The sequence below is a fragment of the Centroberyx affinis genome, unplaced genomic scaffold, assembly GCF_046629955.1.
Source record: "Centroberyx affinis isolate AG114_WGS23_722 - 3 ecotype Tasmania unplaced genomic scaffold, CSIRO-AGI_Caff_v1 ptg004100l_1, whole genome shotgun sequence".
In the NCBI taxonomy this organism is placed as follows: domain Eukaryota; kingdom Metazoa; phylum Chordata; class Actinopteri; order Beryciformes; family Berycidae; genus Centroberyx; species Centroberyx affinis.
Window position 1 is genome coordinate 78880 of NW_027281879.1, and position 15833 is coordinate 94712.

The following is a 15833-nucleotide window of genomic DNA, read 5'->3' on the forward strand; positions in this document are numbered from 1 at the left end:
ATGAGATTTTGATTTTGTACCTCTATATGCCATTCAGAATGCATTAGGCTTTTCACCTGGGCCACGGTAACTTTGTTTAGAAATAAAAAAAATAGGTGAGGATGAAACCATGTTATTCTTAAAATAAGTTATACTTAAAGTTAACTTTCCATATCTAACAAATAAAAGTAGCTTACTATTAGGCTGTAATATTACTATCATATATAGTATACTATATATGATAGCATATATAGCTCATATACAGCTTTGAATTGAAACATTCAATGCAATATCCTGTTTCAACAGGAAATATATGAAATTAAGGAAGCAAGATGTTCTCAAAATGCCATTTCATTGTGACTTTAAAGTTTTATACATTCACTGATCTGTGTCTCTCTGTTTATCTTTTGCACAACCTGAACTGAACAAGAGAGGTGAGAAGAGGGTAGAGACAAAGAGAGATTAGGGGAGGAGAGAAATAAGAGGAGGCAAGACAAGAATTCAGAGGGGGAGGAGAGAGGAGAGAGACAGACAGAACTACAATACATCAGACTGTTTAGACTGCTGTTCAAAGTGTTTGCTATGCTGCTTTATTCAGTTGGTGAAATTTAAAAAAACATTCTCTAAGGAAGATCTCCCAGACCCCCCCAACTATATTATGTCCAATACGTCCAATATTATGTGATGTTCTGGTGAAAGTGTGAGAAAAGTTCACTATATACTGTGTGTTGTCAGAATCTATGCTTAACAGTGAATGAATGAGTTTGACGATTAATGACGAACGTGAGTTTAAAGACCATAATTAATTTGACTATAAAACCACAGGGAGACAGGTGCTCTTAGTCCCCCTCCCCTCCCTCCCTCCACTACCCACCCAGGCAGTGGCAAAATGTCATCTCATAAAACCTGCCTACAGCAGCTTTAAGTATTAGTAATAACCAGTTTGACTGATCCATGTACAGATTTGGCTTGTCATATGTTGACAAATGAATACCGGAAATTGAATTGCGTGGTGACTGATTTCTGTTTGATGTCTTTATTGAATTTAGTTAATTTTCTCTACCCCGAGCGGTCTTTTCTCCTCCTACAGAGAAATAAGCCCGGAACCGATTTAGGTTCATTAGCTGGTCAAATGTAACTTTTCCATGTGTTAAAACTTAAAGTATGCTGAAGTGCTTACTTTGCATGTTTTCCTGTTGCTTCACTCATTTGGTGTGCCATCTGCAGGATGTTTAAATTAAGATACAGTAGGTGACACAGTCCACAAAGTGAGGGGAGAAGGAAGTCACTGTCGAGGCCGAGAAAGGGCCCAAGGCAGTTTTAGAAGCTTCTGTCATTTAAAGGCCTGCTAGTAGACTATAGGTTGGCAACCAGAGGGAGACAAACATACTGTTATTGAAAAACGGTCGTTCCGAAATCCCTTCACTTCTGACCATGCATGGTAATATCTGTACTTTCTATTTGTGTCTGTAACAACAGGATAAAAGGGGAGTTCCTTGCCAGAAAGAAAGAGCAGACAGACAGATGGTGTTCACCCTGTTGGTGCTGTCTCTTCCTGAATGCACTCATGCAAATAAACTTTAACCATCAGACTCATCGTTATTCACAACAATACAAAAAAAAAAATCCTGAATTGGCCTTGATGTCAGCTTGTATTCTGGATATCAGATTGGGACGTCCTGCATAGAAATAGTGAGTGCTCCACACTTGCTACACATAGTTTACATAAAGTAAATAGAATATTCCTTGCTGGAGGTTTATTCTCAACACAAGCTTGGCTCTGTGTGTGTGTGTGTCAGCACTGGCAGAGTCTGTGGGTGCATCTGTGAGGATGTACACACAGTACCCCAATGAGTTGAAAAAAAAAAACAACAACTTCCTTCTACCACCCCACCACAGCAACAGTTGCTGATAAGTGTATTGCCATGTCAGCATAATGTTCCTCCTGTGAGGGGGAGCTGCACTGTCTGCCCACAACTCTGTACACCTGTAAACAGACCTACTATACTGTGAAATATATAAAAAAAAATGACGGTATTTGAATAGCATCTATCTATCTATCTATCTATCTATCTATCTATCTATCTATCTATCTATCTATCTATCTATCTATCCACTGTAACAGTGTCAAACCACGGGAACACAACTGTCTCCCCGCAACATTCGAATCAAAGACGTCGGCGGAGATGCTCGGGCAAACTCAAATCGAAACAAAAACTATCCTCTATCCATGGTTTCGTTTTTTAACAAATCGACACCCTGGCTGCAGAAGAGATGCAGTCTACGACAGCACGGTGAGTAGGCTTATATATCCCTTAGCCTCTTTTAACCGTTAAATAAGACCTAGACGGAGTTATACTCGCATATACAGTATGAGCGTAGTATGAAAACAGTGTATGTGGGACGCACGCGACGTTACGTCAAGGCTCAGCAGCGGCTGATGCGATACTTGTTACCTCGAGTGACCTCGCCGGTGGGCACGGAGGAGGGTAACAAAGGAACCCGGCGAAATAACATACGCTTTCTGGCTGTACAGAGTCAGTTATTCCAGGGCAATATGGGCCAGTGAGTTTAGTTGCAGTTTAATAGCCTGCAGAGTTCGGCAGTGGCCGTCCTGTTTGGAAAAGCTGTATTTCGTGGTAACGAAGTAGCCTATTAACTTGTGCGCTTGATATAAAATGTGCGCGTGAGTTGCAAAAAAAGTGCGCGAATACACATAAAAAGTACAGTACAAGCCCACCAACGCACTTACAAGAGCCGTGGTGTTGGAGGGATGTCGACCGATACTTCATAACATCCCTTCAGTCTGCATATCGACAATGTTATGGTATAACCTGCTAGCTCTCAATATGTCAGTTGTTTCTTGTAGGCTAATAACGTCTTACATGGCAGCGTTGTCAGCACTTTGATAACTCATAACGTGTGGAATCTGTTTGCTACTTGCTGAAGGAGTAAATGGAGAACACGCTTTAAAAAAACGTAAAGAAAAATATGTATCTTATGTATGTATCCGATATGCATCTTATGCACTCGAATTGATCAAAACAAGGGCATTATGGCATATCTCGTGCCCTCGACATCATAAATAATAAATACACGCTTGTTGGCAAGAACATATGGGTTGCCTACTGCCTTAGTCGTCCCATAATAAAGAGATACATGTTGTCTTCCTCAGTGAACCAGGGTTTATTCTGCAGGCTATAAGGTGAGAGTAGCACAGCACAAAACAACTGAGGACAGGAGTTTTCACCTGCAGAACCTACAAAAAAGAATTTAAATCGGTGAGCGCGAGACCAGCAGTGGCTCTGGCTACATTACAAACACGTGCTGCTGTGTTTAAAAACTAGACAAAAGAAATAGAGAAAGATGGGGTCTGGCTTTGGGAGAGAGGTGTTTATGTTCACATACTTATTGTCCTAAATGACAGGAATGATATGAATTCTTAAATCCAGTGGTTCCCTATAAGTGTAACTATAAGTGGTAGACCATATGAAACTGTTGCCCTGCTGACCCCATGTAGTTTTATTAGGTATGCCTAATTTTTACTTAGTTAAAGCTGTATGTGTGTGTGTGTGTACTTGTGCTTGGTGCATGCTTGCTTCTCTCTGTGTGTGTCCCAGCTGATGGAGACTGACCATGGATGAGGAGGTCGGCCCTGAGGAGGAAGATGTGTGCTCCGTTTTGGCTCAGGAATCCAACGAACTCTCCTGCATCCTCAGCCGTCAGTCACCTGAAGTCATCATGATGTTGTGCGACATGATGCCCGGCGATGTTCGGAGGAGCGTCGACCAGCTGGCCCTCGCCAGTTCATCTGCAGCAGCGCCAGAACGCATCGCAGCCATGTTGGAGTACTTAAGGACGGCGAACGCTGCGGTTTGCCGGAACTTTCTGCAGAGTATGTGTATGTTGTGCGAGAACATCCCTATGCACCTGGAGTCCAAGTTCATATCAGTGGCTGGATATCCAACCAGTGAGTATGAGATGGCGCTATACATGGGTGTATAGTAGTAGGATATGAGCTAGTTTTTGCAGTGTCTGTACTGTGTGTCATCGTGTGTGATATCGTCTCCAATCATCTACAGTCCAAGACTCATTCTCTCTCTCAAGTGGTCAGGCACATACAAAACTACAAAAATATCCATCTTAACAAATCTGTAAGTCTAGTGTTGAGTTCAATAATTGCTGACATATTATGTTTTTTAAAACCAGTAAACAATCTCCCAGTGGAGGTGATATAATTTCAGTTCTCAGATTCCTGACTTCAAGACTGCATGAAGTGAAACAATTACTTTTTCATTTGTTTAATAACATATTATGAATGAAGAGCGATATTATTTTTGATGCTTCTCAAAGATACAGGCCAAAAAATCAAAGATTCCCGTCTGTCTATCTCTCTGTCTGTCTGTCTGCTCGCCTGGCTAACAGCGCATCTATCTCTCTGTCCAGTTGATGCCATGCATCCTCCAGCCAGAGAAGCAGCTTCTCTCACAAACACAGGTAGTTGATGGTGTGTATGGTGTGTGTCTCACTGTGTGTGTGACAATGAGAGTATATGAGTGCCAGTGTGTGTGTGTGTAAAAAGGATTATGTATTTGTGTGTGCATGCCTGCAAGTGTGTTGTATAGACTTTATATTTTTTTAACCCTTATTTTGCATGCATATGCTTTCTCAGAACTGTCTTGCTTAGCATTCATACAGTGATGCAATGTCATATCACAACATTCCCTGACTGAAATTGTACTAGATAGTCCAGGGATTTGAACCAGCAACCCTCCTCCAATTCACTAACCTTTAGGCCGCCTGCCACCATGCACCCAGCTGTTGTTGAGCTTGTGCTGCTTTGGGTGTATTTGCATAGCATTTCCCTGTTACCAACACAAAATGTAACTCAGTTGAAAGACGTCGCTACAATTAAACACAGTATAAGGGAAGTGACGGTATGGTCCCATCTCAGCAGAAACAGTACATAAAGTATACTTTATTATAGTACGGAGCTCTGGAGGTGAAGTGTTTTTTTTGTTGGTGGTGCTGGTTTTACAAGTGTGCTCTATAAAAAACGTAAAATCCATGACCATTGTCTTATTTGTTATGATCTAATTATGAAAAACCAGTTTGTTGGTCAGCATTCAAACTCAATAGACCCTATAAATAAACCCGATAGCCACTAAATGTTAAGCTTACTAGTCAGGTGTAGTGAGTCCAAAAATGTATCAACTTTAATTTTGCTTCATGGACACTATTTCATAATACTTTTGTTTTTCATAATGTTCTCCATCCTGATTCAGTCACAGTCACCAGTTCCTGTTGATTGGTGACTGAAATTATGCCTTTTTCATTCATGACCTTTATGCTTGTGTACTGTTTCTTATAAAATTGTAAATTTCCTTGGTCTACATTTCTTTACCTCAGTCTTATTGTTTTTCGGTATCATCTCTCTAGTAGCCTAATTAGTAAGCCCGAAACTCTTGAGCTGACATACTTAGTGACAGGCAAGTGCTGCACTTTCCAAGTTGAAAATATATCTGAGTTTTAGTTAAAGATGTTTCCTTTTTATTATCGACATTTGGTTTTGAGTCAAAGGTCCAAAATGCATCAGTGACAAAATAAAGTGAAAAAGTGAAAGAGAAAGACAGAAGTGTTCTTGCCACAAAATTGGCCAACAATGATCAGCATGTGTTTTATCCATTTTTTCCTTTTGTTTCACTCTGGGATTCCCCTGTGTTTCCTTATGATTTGTTTCTGTCTCTGCAGATGATTTTGAAGCCAACATTGATAGTCTAACTATAGTAGTTATTCCAGTGGAAAAATATGCAAGATTCATGCAGCACTACTCTTTTTGTTATATTCTGGTTTTCCACAGTATTTCCTTCTATGTTTTTTTCTGCACTGTAGATGGCGTTGAAAGCAGCAGCCACAGTCTAACAGCTGAGAAGTCTCCTTCGCCACCCTCAGAGCAGCAAGCCAGCAAGCGCCCACGCATTGGTAAGGCAGACGCACAACACATAGACTTTATTACCCTGTGGCTACATTTACATGCACATCGTGACCTGGCTACCTGTTGCCAAGAATGAACAATTAACAGAATATTCCTGTCTACCTGTGCCTCTTTGACTGAGCAATAGTAGGTTACTTTTAATACACTGGGAAAAAAAATGATGATCCCAATAGTAATGTTTTGTATTGATATCAAAATGTACCCGTAACACTGTGAGTTTGCTCAGACAGCGAAAACCAAAAGTGAAAGCAGTAATTTGTTTACATGCTACAATAACCTGTTTGCTATGGGAGTAAGCCAGGCATCTTAGTCAGGTTCTCATAATCAGAGTATGAACTTAACAAGGTTATTCTAACCCAGATATGATGTTTACATGTGTTGAACCAAAGAAATACTACTACTACTGAAATCTTTGTAAGCTACAAAACCAATGTTGATGTTTCTACATTCAAAAGAATTTTTCAAGTATATCTTCAGCTGCAGTCCTTTCTATTAAAATGATAGTTTGGTTTTTGGAGAATGTGGTTATTTTTCCTACTTACTTAGAGTCAGAGAAACCCATGGATGCCTTTTTTATGTCTCTGTGTACATTTTGAAGGAATAGGAACAGTTAGCTTAGCTTAATTTTCTGGAAGTCTAGGCTATCAAGTAGCAGCTTATCTCAAAATTAGGTAGACCTTTTAACTTCTCCAAAGATGGATGGCTGGTCTAACAAAGCTATACATTGTAATTACCGTATTTATAAAGTTGTTAATTTGATTAATTCGACTAGCTGGGAAACTTCCTACCTCAGAAACTTGGGTCTCTTCTCTGAACTCAGATTCCCACCAATATAATACTTCCATGGTTCCCACCTCAACCATTTGAATGCTCTGTGGTGGGAAATAGGAAATTCCAATCCCAGTTCCCAGTTGTCTTGAATGTACCATCAGGTTTCTCTGCTCTCTTCTCACGAGAGCACAGTTTTGCAAACTCAAAACTGTAGGGAGCTATCTAGCCAGCCACATAGCCATCTATGTTTGTGATCGAAAATGTCCATAGTCTAATCATGTCGGACTGTGAGGAAGACAAGTATGTTTATTTGAGCCGGAATATACTAACCAGAACTATTTCCCTACTTTTGAGATGAGCTGCTACTCGATCCTGTGGACTTGCAGCAATTGAGCTAAGCTAACCGTTCCTTCAAACTGCATGCAGAGACATAAAAAAGGCATCCATAAGTTTGTCTGACTCTGGGTGGGTAGGAAAAACAGCTCAATCCTCAAAGAACAAAACTATCCCTTTAAGTCGTTTTCAAAAAAACACAGTGCTTCAATTGTTGACAAAGAAAAATACACACGTAATTTTCAGATATTCTAATAGCATGCAAGCTATTAGTGATATACTGAACTCAGTGGATAGTGTTTACTGACCGCCCCCCTCCCCCTACCCCACACCCAGACCACTGGGAGCACTGCAGCATTGCAGTGAAGAGTTTGCTGCTGAGGAGGTGGAAGCGATTGAAAGAGCGCCTGGTGAGGGAAGTCCAGCTGGAGGATGTATGGGTCAGCCCAAGACACATGAACAGAGGCAGGGAGAGGCCTGATCAAACCCCTGGGCCAGGAGACAGGGGCAACAGAACACCAGGTTAGTATGGCTTCCTTGCACTCCCACCATGTGGAGTGAAGACCCCAATGACAGGATGTCTGCAGGTCCTCAAAAAGTCTTATCTGTGACATTTTCATATAAATAAATGTCCGTTTTGTTACTCTCTATTGCCGATTGATGTGACACCATACTGATTCTGGTACACAGGAAGTGATGTGTTTGTTTTGAATACATAGAAGAAGAACTGGGTAGTGAGCATGAGCAGTGATAGCCACCATGACTGAACAGACAAAGAAAAGAGTGCCACCAAACTTAAACAGAAAACCCAAGAAAGACGTCACAGTATTGCAAACACTGTTTTTTTTAAGTGATTTCCGGGAAATGCAGTGCAAAAACACAGCAATAAGCGCTTAGCACCAAAGATGTAGCAAGAATTTTAATACAATGAATTTCCCACTACATTGCTGAAGATTTCTGTTGTTAATTTAACATTGAATTCTAACTGTTAATACTGTACTGTGGAGGAGATAACAGTGGTGAGAGTGAAACCTATGATTGAGAGGTCCAGATTGGTATCATCGGCGTAACAATGGACTAATATTTTGTTTGCAAATTATGTGGCTCAAGGATAGCATATATTTGGGAAAAAGGACTGGATCCAGAATAGACCCCTGGGGTACATCACAGGTACATTTGACCTGGGATCCCATATCCCATATACATCCCAAATAAACGGCGATATGATATAATTGTATAGATTCTACTTTAGCTTCAGTTAGCTTCGGTTAGCTTCAGCTTACATGCATGATATTGGTCAGCCTGCTTACTGTGTGGGAGAAACGGGCTCCCGATCTCAGCGGAGAAACAAGATGGCAGAGAAAACTAAACCTAATTTTTGGCTCTGTGATCCTATGATGTGCCACGTGCCACGGCCGACCAATGGTGTAACTTCATCACTCAGTCAGTCAGTCAGTGAGTTACAGACATTCGCGTTTATAGGGCTGGCCCCATTGTTGCGGTCCAGCCAAAAACATTTGGCGGTGTCGCCTCAGTGAGAGCAGAAGCATCATCTTAGCCTAGCTAATATTCTGTAATCATACAAAAGTGGAGCTCATTAGAGCTCATAAAATCTTGACAGATAAAATCCTTATTAACGAGAATATACAAAAAATTACACAAAAAAACCCCCACAATATACAAAAGTGCTTAACATGGGGGCACACTCAATGGAGTCTTTTGTTGAGTCCATTGACCCTTTTCAAAAACTGGTTCATTTGTCTTATTGATGCCCATACATTTTTTGTATGTTCAATGTTTTCTGCACAAGCTTTATTAAGGTCTGCTGTATAATGCTCACACTTTGCTGACTAAAAATATATATATAAATAATAAATATTCAGACTCTGATGGAGATTATGGATCTATGGAGTCCAGAGTGACACTGGAGTCCTTCCTCCAGGGATCTGCAGGACAGGTTACAGTTCTCTTGGGCCAGGCTGGATCAGGGAAAACTCTGCTGATGTCCTGTCTAGGACAACACTGGGCACAGAACCTGGTGAGTCTGCATTTCTCTTTTATGTCTCATCTTTAGTGTGTCATCAACAGAACTTGGTTAAATTACTATGTTTTATTAAATATTAAAATGATATATTACAATGTTTTTTATTTTGTACCCTTCCTTCCTTCCTTCCTTCCTTCCTTCCTTCCTTCTTTCCTCTTCATGTTCCTCTTTCCTACCTTCATCCCACATTATCTCCCTCTCTCTCTCTCTCTCCCCCTCCCTCCCTGTCATCCAGGGCCCCATCCCTTCATCCCACCTGTTCGTCCTTCTAGAGTTTCGTCAGCTGAACCTACTGTCCCGCCCTCTCTCTCTGTCTGAGCTGCTATTCCAGTACTACCTCCCTCCACAGGCAGACGACAGTGAGAAGGTATGCAATCAGAGAGAGGAGCGATATAGTAGCTTGCTAAAGCAGGAATTTCCTGATATGTTAAACATGAAAATAGCAATTGTGTTACGCTACGTTGAAAGAAAACTATTATACCCACTATTATGTATCTTTAATTCAAGTAGGCCTATTGCCAAAGTGTCTTTGTCATTCTTACATTCTACTCACATTCTACTCCTGTGTTTGGACAGAGTGCCGTTTTGGATTACCTCCTTTCCAACCCAGAGCAAAGCTGTTGGGTGCTGGATGGCTATGATGAGTTTCACAGTAAGATCACCAGAATAGAGACACAGAGAAACGGAGAATTGTTAGACCCACAAATACTGCGGCCCGTTGCGGAGCTCATCTCAGGGTTGTTAAGTCGTCAGATTCTCCCAGGATGCACTGTGGTGGTCACCTGCCGTCTACGCGATGTCATGGATTTGGAAGGCATGGCAGATAATGTGGGGGAGCTGCTGAGGTGGGAGCGCCATGAGATCAAGGAGTACGTTGAGAGCTACTTTGTGGTAAAAGGTGAAAACTTGCATCTATTGATGTTTATTTTGTAGCATTTGTTATTTTATTCTACTTAATTTAGAGAGACAGTATTTTCAGTGCTATGTGCACTGCAGAGTCTGTAAATGCAGTTCAATGGCTAGTTTTCTTTTTTACAACAGCTTTATTAAAATCTGCATTTTGACTATTAATAGACTACATTTTGTGCTGTTTTGTTGGTTGCTTGTTGTTTGATTAACTTGGTTTGTGTTGAAATTGATCTCTAAAAGCCACTGGCTGTATTGTTATCAAAGCCTTTCCAAGTCCCTGAAGGAAAGATAAGCTTATTAAGACACCACAGGCTAGTAGATGAGTTCCATTTAAATAGGGCAAATGTTACTTAATTTGCATGTATAATTGCCATAAATTAGTTTTGTTTTCCCAGAATTGATTTATTTTTTTGTACTGAACTAACCCCAACCCTTACATTTAAACTTTAAAGGTCACGCAACAAACAAAGCTCTTGGGGAGCAGGCAGTGGATCTCCTCCTCTCTAGCCGACACCTCCTCGCCATGTCCTCCCTCCCTGCACTCTGCAACATCTGCTGCATCTGTCTGGAACACTTACTGCTGGAAGGGAGAGGAGGACGGAGAGGATCTAGAGAAAGAGAGCGATCTAGAGAAAGAGAAGGAGGAGGAAGAGGGGGAGAGGGCAGTGGAGGAGGGACTCAAGAAAGAACGGGAGAACAAGGAAGAGGAGGAGGAAATGAAGACATAACGAGGGATGGGACAAATGTTTCTCCATCCTCGTCACCCCACATACCCACCTCCCTTACCCAGGTCTACCTCACTGTTCTTGGGGCGTTTCTGAACAGAGGAGGAGGAAGAGCCACAGATGATAGGCCGAAGACCACAGCTCCTCCACAGAGGTAGAGGCCATACCATTTTACACCAGCCACAAAGTGTGTACAAAACATTAGGAACACCAAGACTTTTAAGCCTTCAGGCAATTGGGAAGTAGATTGTGCAATAGGGGCTGCAACTCAACATAAGCATGGTAGTATTGCTACTAGGGTTGCAAAGGGGTGGAAAATTTCCGGTAAATTTCCGGAAAGTTTCCGGTAAATTTCCATGGGAAGTTAAGCTGGGGAATTTTGGAAATATTCCAAATTGGAAACTTTCCATGGGAATTATGGGAATTAATGGGAATTTATGGGAATTAATGGGAATTTATGGGAATTAACTGGGAATTGAGGGTAATTTAATGGAAAGGTATCATATCCAAGCATAAATATTTGTTTTGTTATAAGCAGACATCCATCCAAAATAATACAATTAAAACAGATTTATTTGTAAGTAGAACTTTATCAAGTGTTAAATATTTTATTGAACAATCAATTCTTTCATTGAAGAACAAAAACATGAATGTTGAGTTAAATATTACTCATCCCCCCAACCCAACCCATTCAAAAATTCACAAAAATGCACAGGAATGCACAGTGCATGTAGGGGGCGTGGTCTCAATAGCCCTGCAGTAAGCAGTGTGCTATGTGTGCATGTGATTGAGGAATAGCATAGATATTCAACTGTACTTGCATGATATCTGGTTGTTTTAGTCAGGATTATGCTAAAATATATTTTCCCCAACTATATTTAAGTTCCCTATTAAGAGCATACCTTCAATTTCGTAAATTCCTGGTTTATTCCCGTTTATTCCCATAAATTCCCGTTAATTCCCATAAATTCCCGTTAATTCCCATGGAAAGTTTCCAACTTTGAAAATTCCCGGAATTTTGCAACCCTAATTGCTACTGGTTTGTACAACAGTGCACTTTTTATTTAACGAACCCACCTGAGAAATACTCATAATCATAAACGTTTTTAATTGTATGCATCAGTTAGCTTTCAATTTCAATTGAATTTTAATTTTCACTTGAACTTTATAATGTAAGGCTTAGATGTAGCAAATGTTGCAATTCATTAAATGATGATCAAATGCAAGTTGAATTTACAATTTCTGTTTCTGCCTGCATCCAGTCCAGTGTCTTTACTGACTACTCTGAGTCGGTATCGGTCTGTGGTGTGTGCGCTGAGTCAGCTGGCCTGGAGAGGTTTAGAGGAAAGCAAGATTCTCTTCAAGGAACAAGAAATTTCTCAGGATGTTCTCCAGTTCTCCATTAGGACAGGACTCTTCTCACAGGTAAAACCTGGTTGTGTGTGTGCATGTGTGTTCTATTCATGAACCAGGAAGTTCCTCAATGTTTTTCTTGGGTTTTCCATCTGGGCTGGACTGCTCTCATAGCTAATTCAGTCCTGAAGATAACACTGTGTGTACGAAATATGAGGAACACCACGCTAATGTTGTTGATGAGTTGCACCCACTTTTGCACAATCCATGTCTCAATTTCTCTCATTGCCTTCTTTAACCCTTTTTCTCCCTTTAAGCTACATGAAATCAATAATAGATCATAGCTCTCATTTGGATTTAACTGGTCAATCTATTTCATGGTTAAAATAAACAAAAAACATGTTTCTAGTGTTTTGTGTACTGAGCACTTCCCTCTCCATATGTCATTAGGTGGAGCTGAGACATGAGGATGGGATGCTTGGGCCCGCCTACTGCTTCATTCATCTGACAATACAGGAGTTTCTGGCCGCACTCAGAATCATGACCAGTGAAGATGTTACTGAGGCACAACTCAAGAAGAGGTGAGGAATTCATGTTTATGAATTAAATCCAAAAGGAAAAAGCATAGGGCACACACATTGTGATTGTTTTCCCAAGGCAATTGCAGTCATGGGCCTGAGCAAGCCATGAGTTCCTTTGTGTTACTCAAATGCGCTTTGCAGCTGCTTTTCAACTGGCCTTTCAAAATAGGATCCAGGCAAACATGTAACTTGGGCTTGAAAAATTCACCTGATACAAAGCAAACCTGAAAGATTTCTGAACCACGCTCAAGAGGTAGTAGTTTTTTACCCAAGCTTAGGCCCAAAATTTCACCAAAATCAGTATTGTTCAAAGGTATTTGTGACCTGGATAATGATATAGGGTCCAGAAGAGTCCTGTCGGATTTTAACATAAAAACTCATGCTCTAATCCAGGAACTATTCCTAATCTGTCACATCTCAGCACTGGAAGCGAGAGTTCCACAGCAAGATGGTTGTGTACTTTCAGCTTAATCATATAGAACTACTGACCATGCTCCTTCCCCTCCCTCTGTCCCCCATTTCTCCCTCAGATTCAACCTGAAGTCTCGTTGGACCACCAAGTCAGACCGGAAGACGGTCTTTACTGACTCTCTGCACCTGTATGTATGTGGTCTGGCTTCCCCCCTCTGCAGGGAGGCCCTGGTTCAGTTAGCCAGGGGTTCTGGTGGACCAGGAGCCCTGAAATTGGTCCAAACACGACAAGCCCTGGTTCTGAAACTGCTAAAAAACCTGTGTGGCAACAACACCCTGACTGGACCAAAGGTAGACCAGACTGAAATATGAGGGTGAGATGATGAATAATTTGATTGGACTCTTTTTGACCTTTTGCATTTATCTCTGTTTTTCTGTCTCTCTCTCTCTCTATTTCTCTCCTTATCCATCCATCCATCCATCCATCCATCCATCCATCCATACATCCACTCAGGTGTTGCAGCTTTGCCACTGTGTCCAAGAGACCCAGGACTGCCAACTGGCCAAGGAGGTTGTGGGTACAAGACCCATCCTGGAGATCCGCAACATCCGGCTCCTGCCTAGTGATATGGATGCATTGGCCTTTGTGTTTGGCTCAGTTGGTGATGTGGGCGTCGGTTTGGACTTCGGCGCATGCTCAATGGAGCCAGAGTGTTTGGATGTCCTGCCCAGGTGTCATCTTCATTACCTCAGGTAAGTACATGCAAACACTCATGCAAACACACACACTTCTAAAGCATTCACCTCCTTGACTTAGAAAAATGTTTCAAAATGTATTGATTTGTTTTCTCCTACACAATTTACTCCATTTCATCGAAGTGAAGAGGAAATTCTAGAAATTTTATTGAATATGTAAAACCAAAAAAGTAAAATTTAACAAGCACAAATCATACGTTACAGATCTTAAGGGGTGGTGTCTCCATCAGAATACAGCAGTACAGTATGAAATATGTATATCAAGACTATCTGTCCACCCAGTTTGATATTCCAACAGCTGCCCACGCATGCCCCATATAAGGGGCAGCCTTGCACTGAATCATTGACCTTTTGGTTTCCATGTTGGTACAGTGGTTGGCATGTGATTAAAGAGCAAAGTTAAAGAACAACGACAGTAACTGAAGAGAGAAAACTGAACTTGTAAGAGACTGTGGGAGCTTGTTTTCAGTGGGCACTTCCTTGTTAAAAAAAACTGTTTTACCCCTATTATGCTATTTTGTATGCATATCTTCTTACTGTTTGTGTGTCCTCAGTTTTCGCGGGCGCAAGTATGATGACAAGTTTGCTGAGAAATTGTCCTCCATTTTGCCCAAAGTGACAACCTTGCGAAAACTAGAGTGAGTTCCTAATTTTTGCTCTACCTGTTCTACCCTTAACCCTACCCATCTTTGCACTATACCTACTATGGTCCTGTGTATTCAAATGGCAATATTACATATACACTACTAATATTTCATTAATATCCCGCTGTTAATGTGCTGGTCATATTGTGTTCACAATAACTTGAATAAGATCATATCTTGATTATCCTGTTTACTGTTGTTTTTGTTGTTGGTTTTTGCTGTAGTAATTGGAATGTTCTGGTACACTTGCATAGCCTCTTAATCTTCATAACAGACAGTTTCAGTGTTGTCACTAACTGGCCCTGTGCACAGACATATATTCCTGACTGGGACAGGAAGACGCACCCCACTGAACACTAAAATTAATTTAAATGTCACGTCCATGCTAATATGTAAATTATTAAATATTTTATTTAAGTTCTGTTCTGGTCTCTCTTTACTTCATATCTTGCAGATGAATAGTGCTGTAGTGTATACGCTGTATACCATCCTCCTTTTCTGGGTATTGAGAATATACTCACCTATCAGCCTACTGTAGTTACCATTAAAAATAGGAAAGTAGTAGAAGTAAGCCCACCTAAACACCACTACATCACTAATGGACTGATTGTTTGTTTATCTTCCCCAGGTTTTGCGGTGCCTGTCTGACTGACCTGGGAGCAGCTAGCCTGGCCTCAGCTCTACAGAAGTGTCCAAACATCACTGAGATCAAGTATACTATCCTTTCTTTTTGAGATTTGTGGCACAAAAGCCCAAGAAGATGTTCTTTCCTGGGATAACTGGTTCACTGGTGATACTGTTAGATACACATAATGCCTTTGTATAGTACCATTAGTGCCATAGTACCATATAGTACTGTTAGCATAACCTCATGATTGGATGATTGACTGGGGAAATATTCTGTACACAGGTACAAATCCCAAGTTTGTAGGAGTGCATTTACATACACACAGTGTTTTGGGTATTAACTAACATCCTGGTTAAATTTCCATTTCAGCGGTTCTAATTATCAGGGTTGAAGTGGGAATAGATTGAATTTCCTGCAGCCCTACTAATTATGTTGTGTGTCTGTGTGTTTCTGTGACAGTCTCAGTGACAACAGCCTGACAGACAGAGGGATCAGACACATAGCTGACATCTTTACCAAACTACCAGGCCTGTCCTCTGTAACGTAAGTACACACTTCAGACTGGACTATCACATTTCATCTCTGCTGAGAGAATCATCAAATCATTTTTAACATCCAAAGTATCTCAAGAATTTGCAGTTTTTTAACCCAGGTTTCTGTGCATATAACCTACTTGAGCTATGGATATATGTGTGTGTGTGTGT

The 15833-nt window shown here is 40.9% G+C and overlaps 1 protein-coding gene across 1 annotated transcript in view; it reads left to right on the top strand.

The window, feature by feature from the left end:
- Positions 1-2218: 2218 nt before the first annotated feature.
- Positions 2219-15833, top strand: part of nlrc5 (NLR family, CARD domain containing 5) — a 34062-nt gene continuing 20447 nt past the window's right edge. The window contains exons 1-15 of the mRNA XM_071542414.1: positions 2219-2273; positions 3600-3949; positions 5872-5961; positions 7415-7600; positions 8962-9116; positions 9358-9489; positions 9699-10020; positions 10484-10910; positions 12019-12181; positions 12560-12690; positions 13221-13452; positions 13616-13854; positions 14412-14495; positions 15130-15213; positions 15589-15672. Of these exons, the coding sequence (XP_071398515.1) occupies positions 3616-3949; positions 5872-5961; positions 7415-7600; positions 8962-9116; positions 9358-9489; positions 9699-10020; positions 10484-10910; positions 12019-12181; positions 12560-12690; positions 13221-13452; positions 13616-13854; positions 14412-14495; positions 15130-15213; positions 15589-15672 (2663 nt within the window). The 5' untranslated portion in view covers positions 2219-2273; positions 3600-3615. The remainder of the gene's footprint in view (positions 2274-3599; positions 3950-5871; positions 5962-7414; positions 7601-8961; positions 9117-9357; positions 9490-9698; positions 10021-10483; positions 10911-12018; positions 12182-12559; positions 12691-13220; positions 13453-13615; positions 13855-14411; positions 14496-15129; positions 15214-15588; positions 15673-15833) is intronic.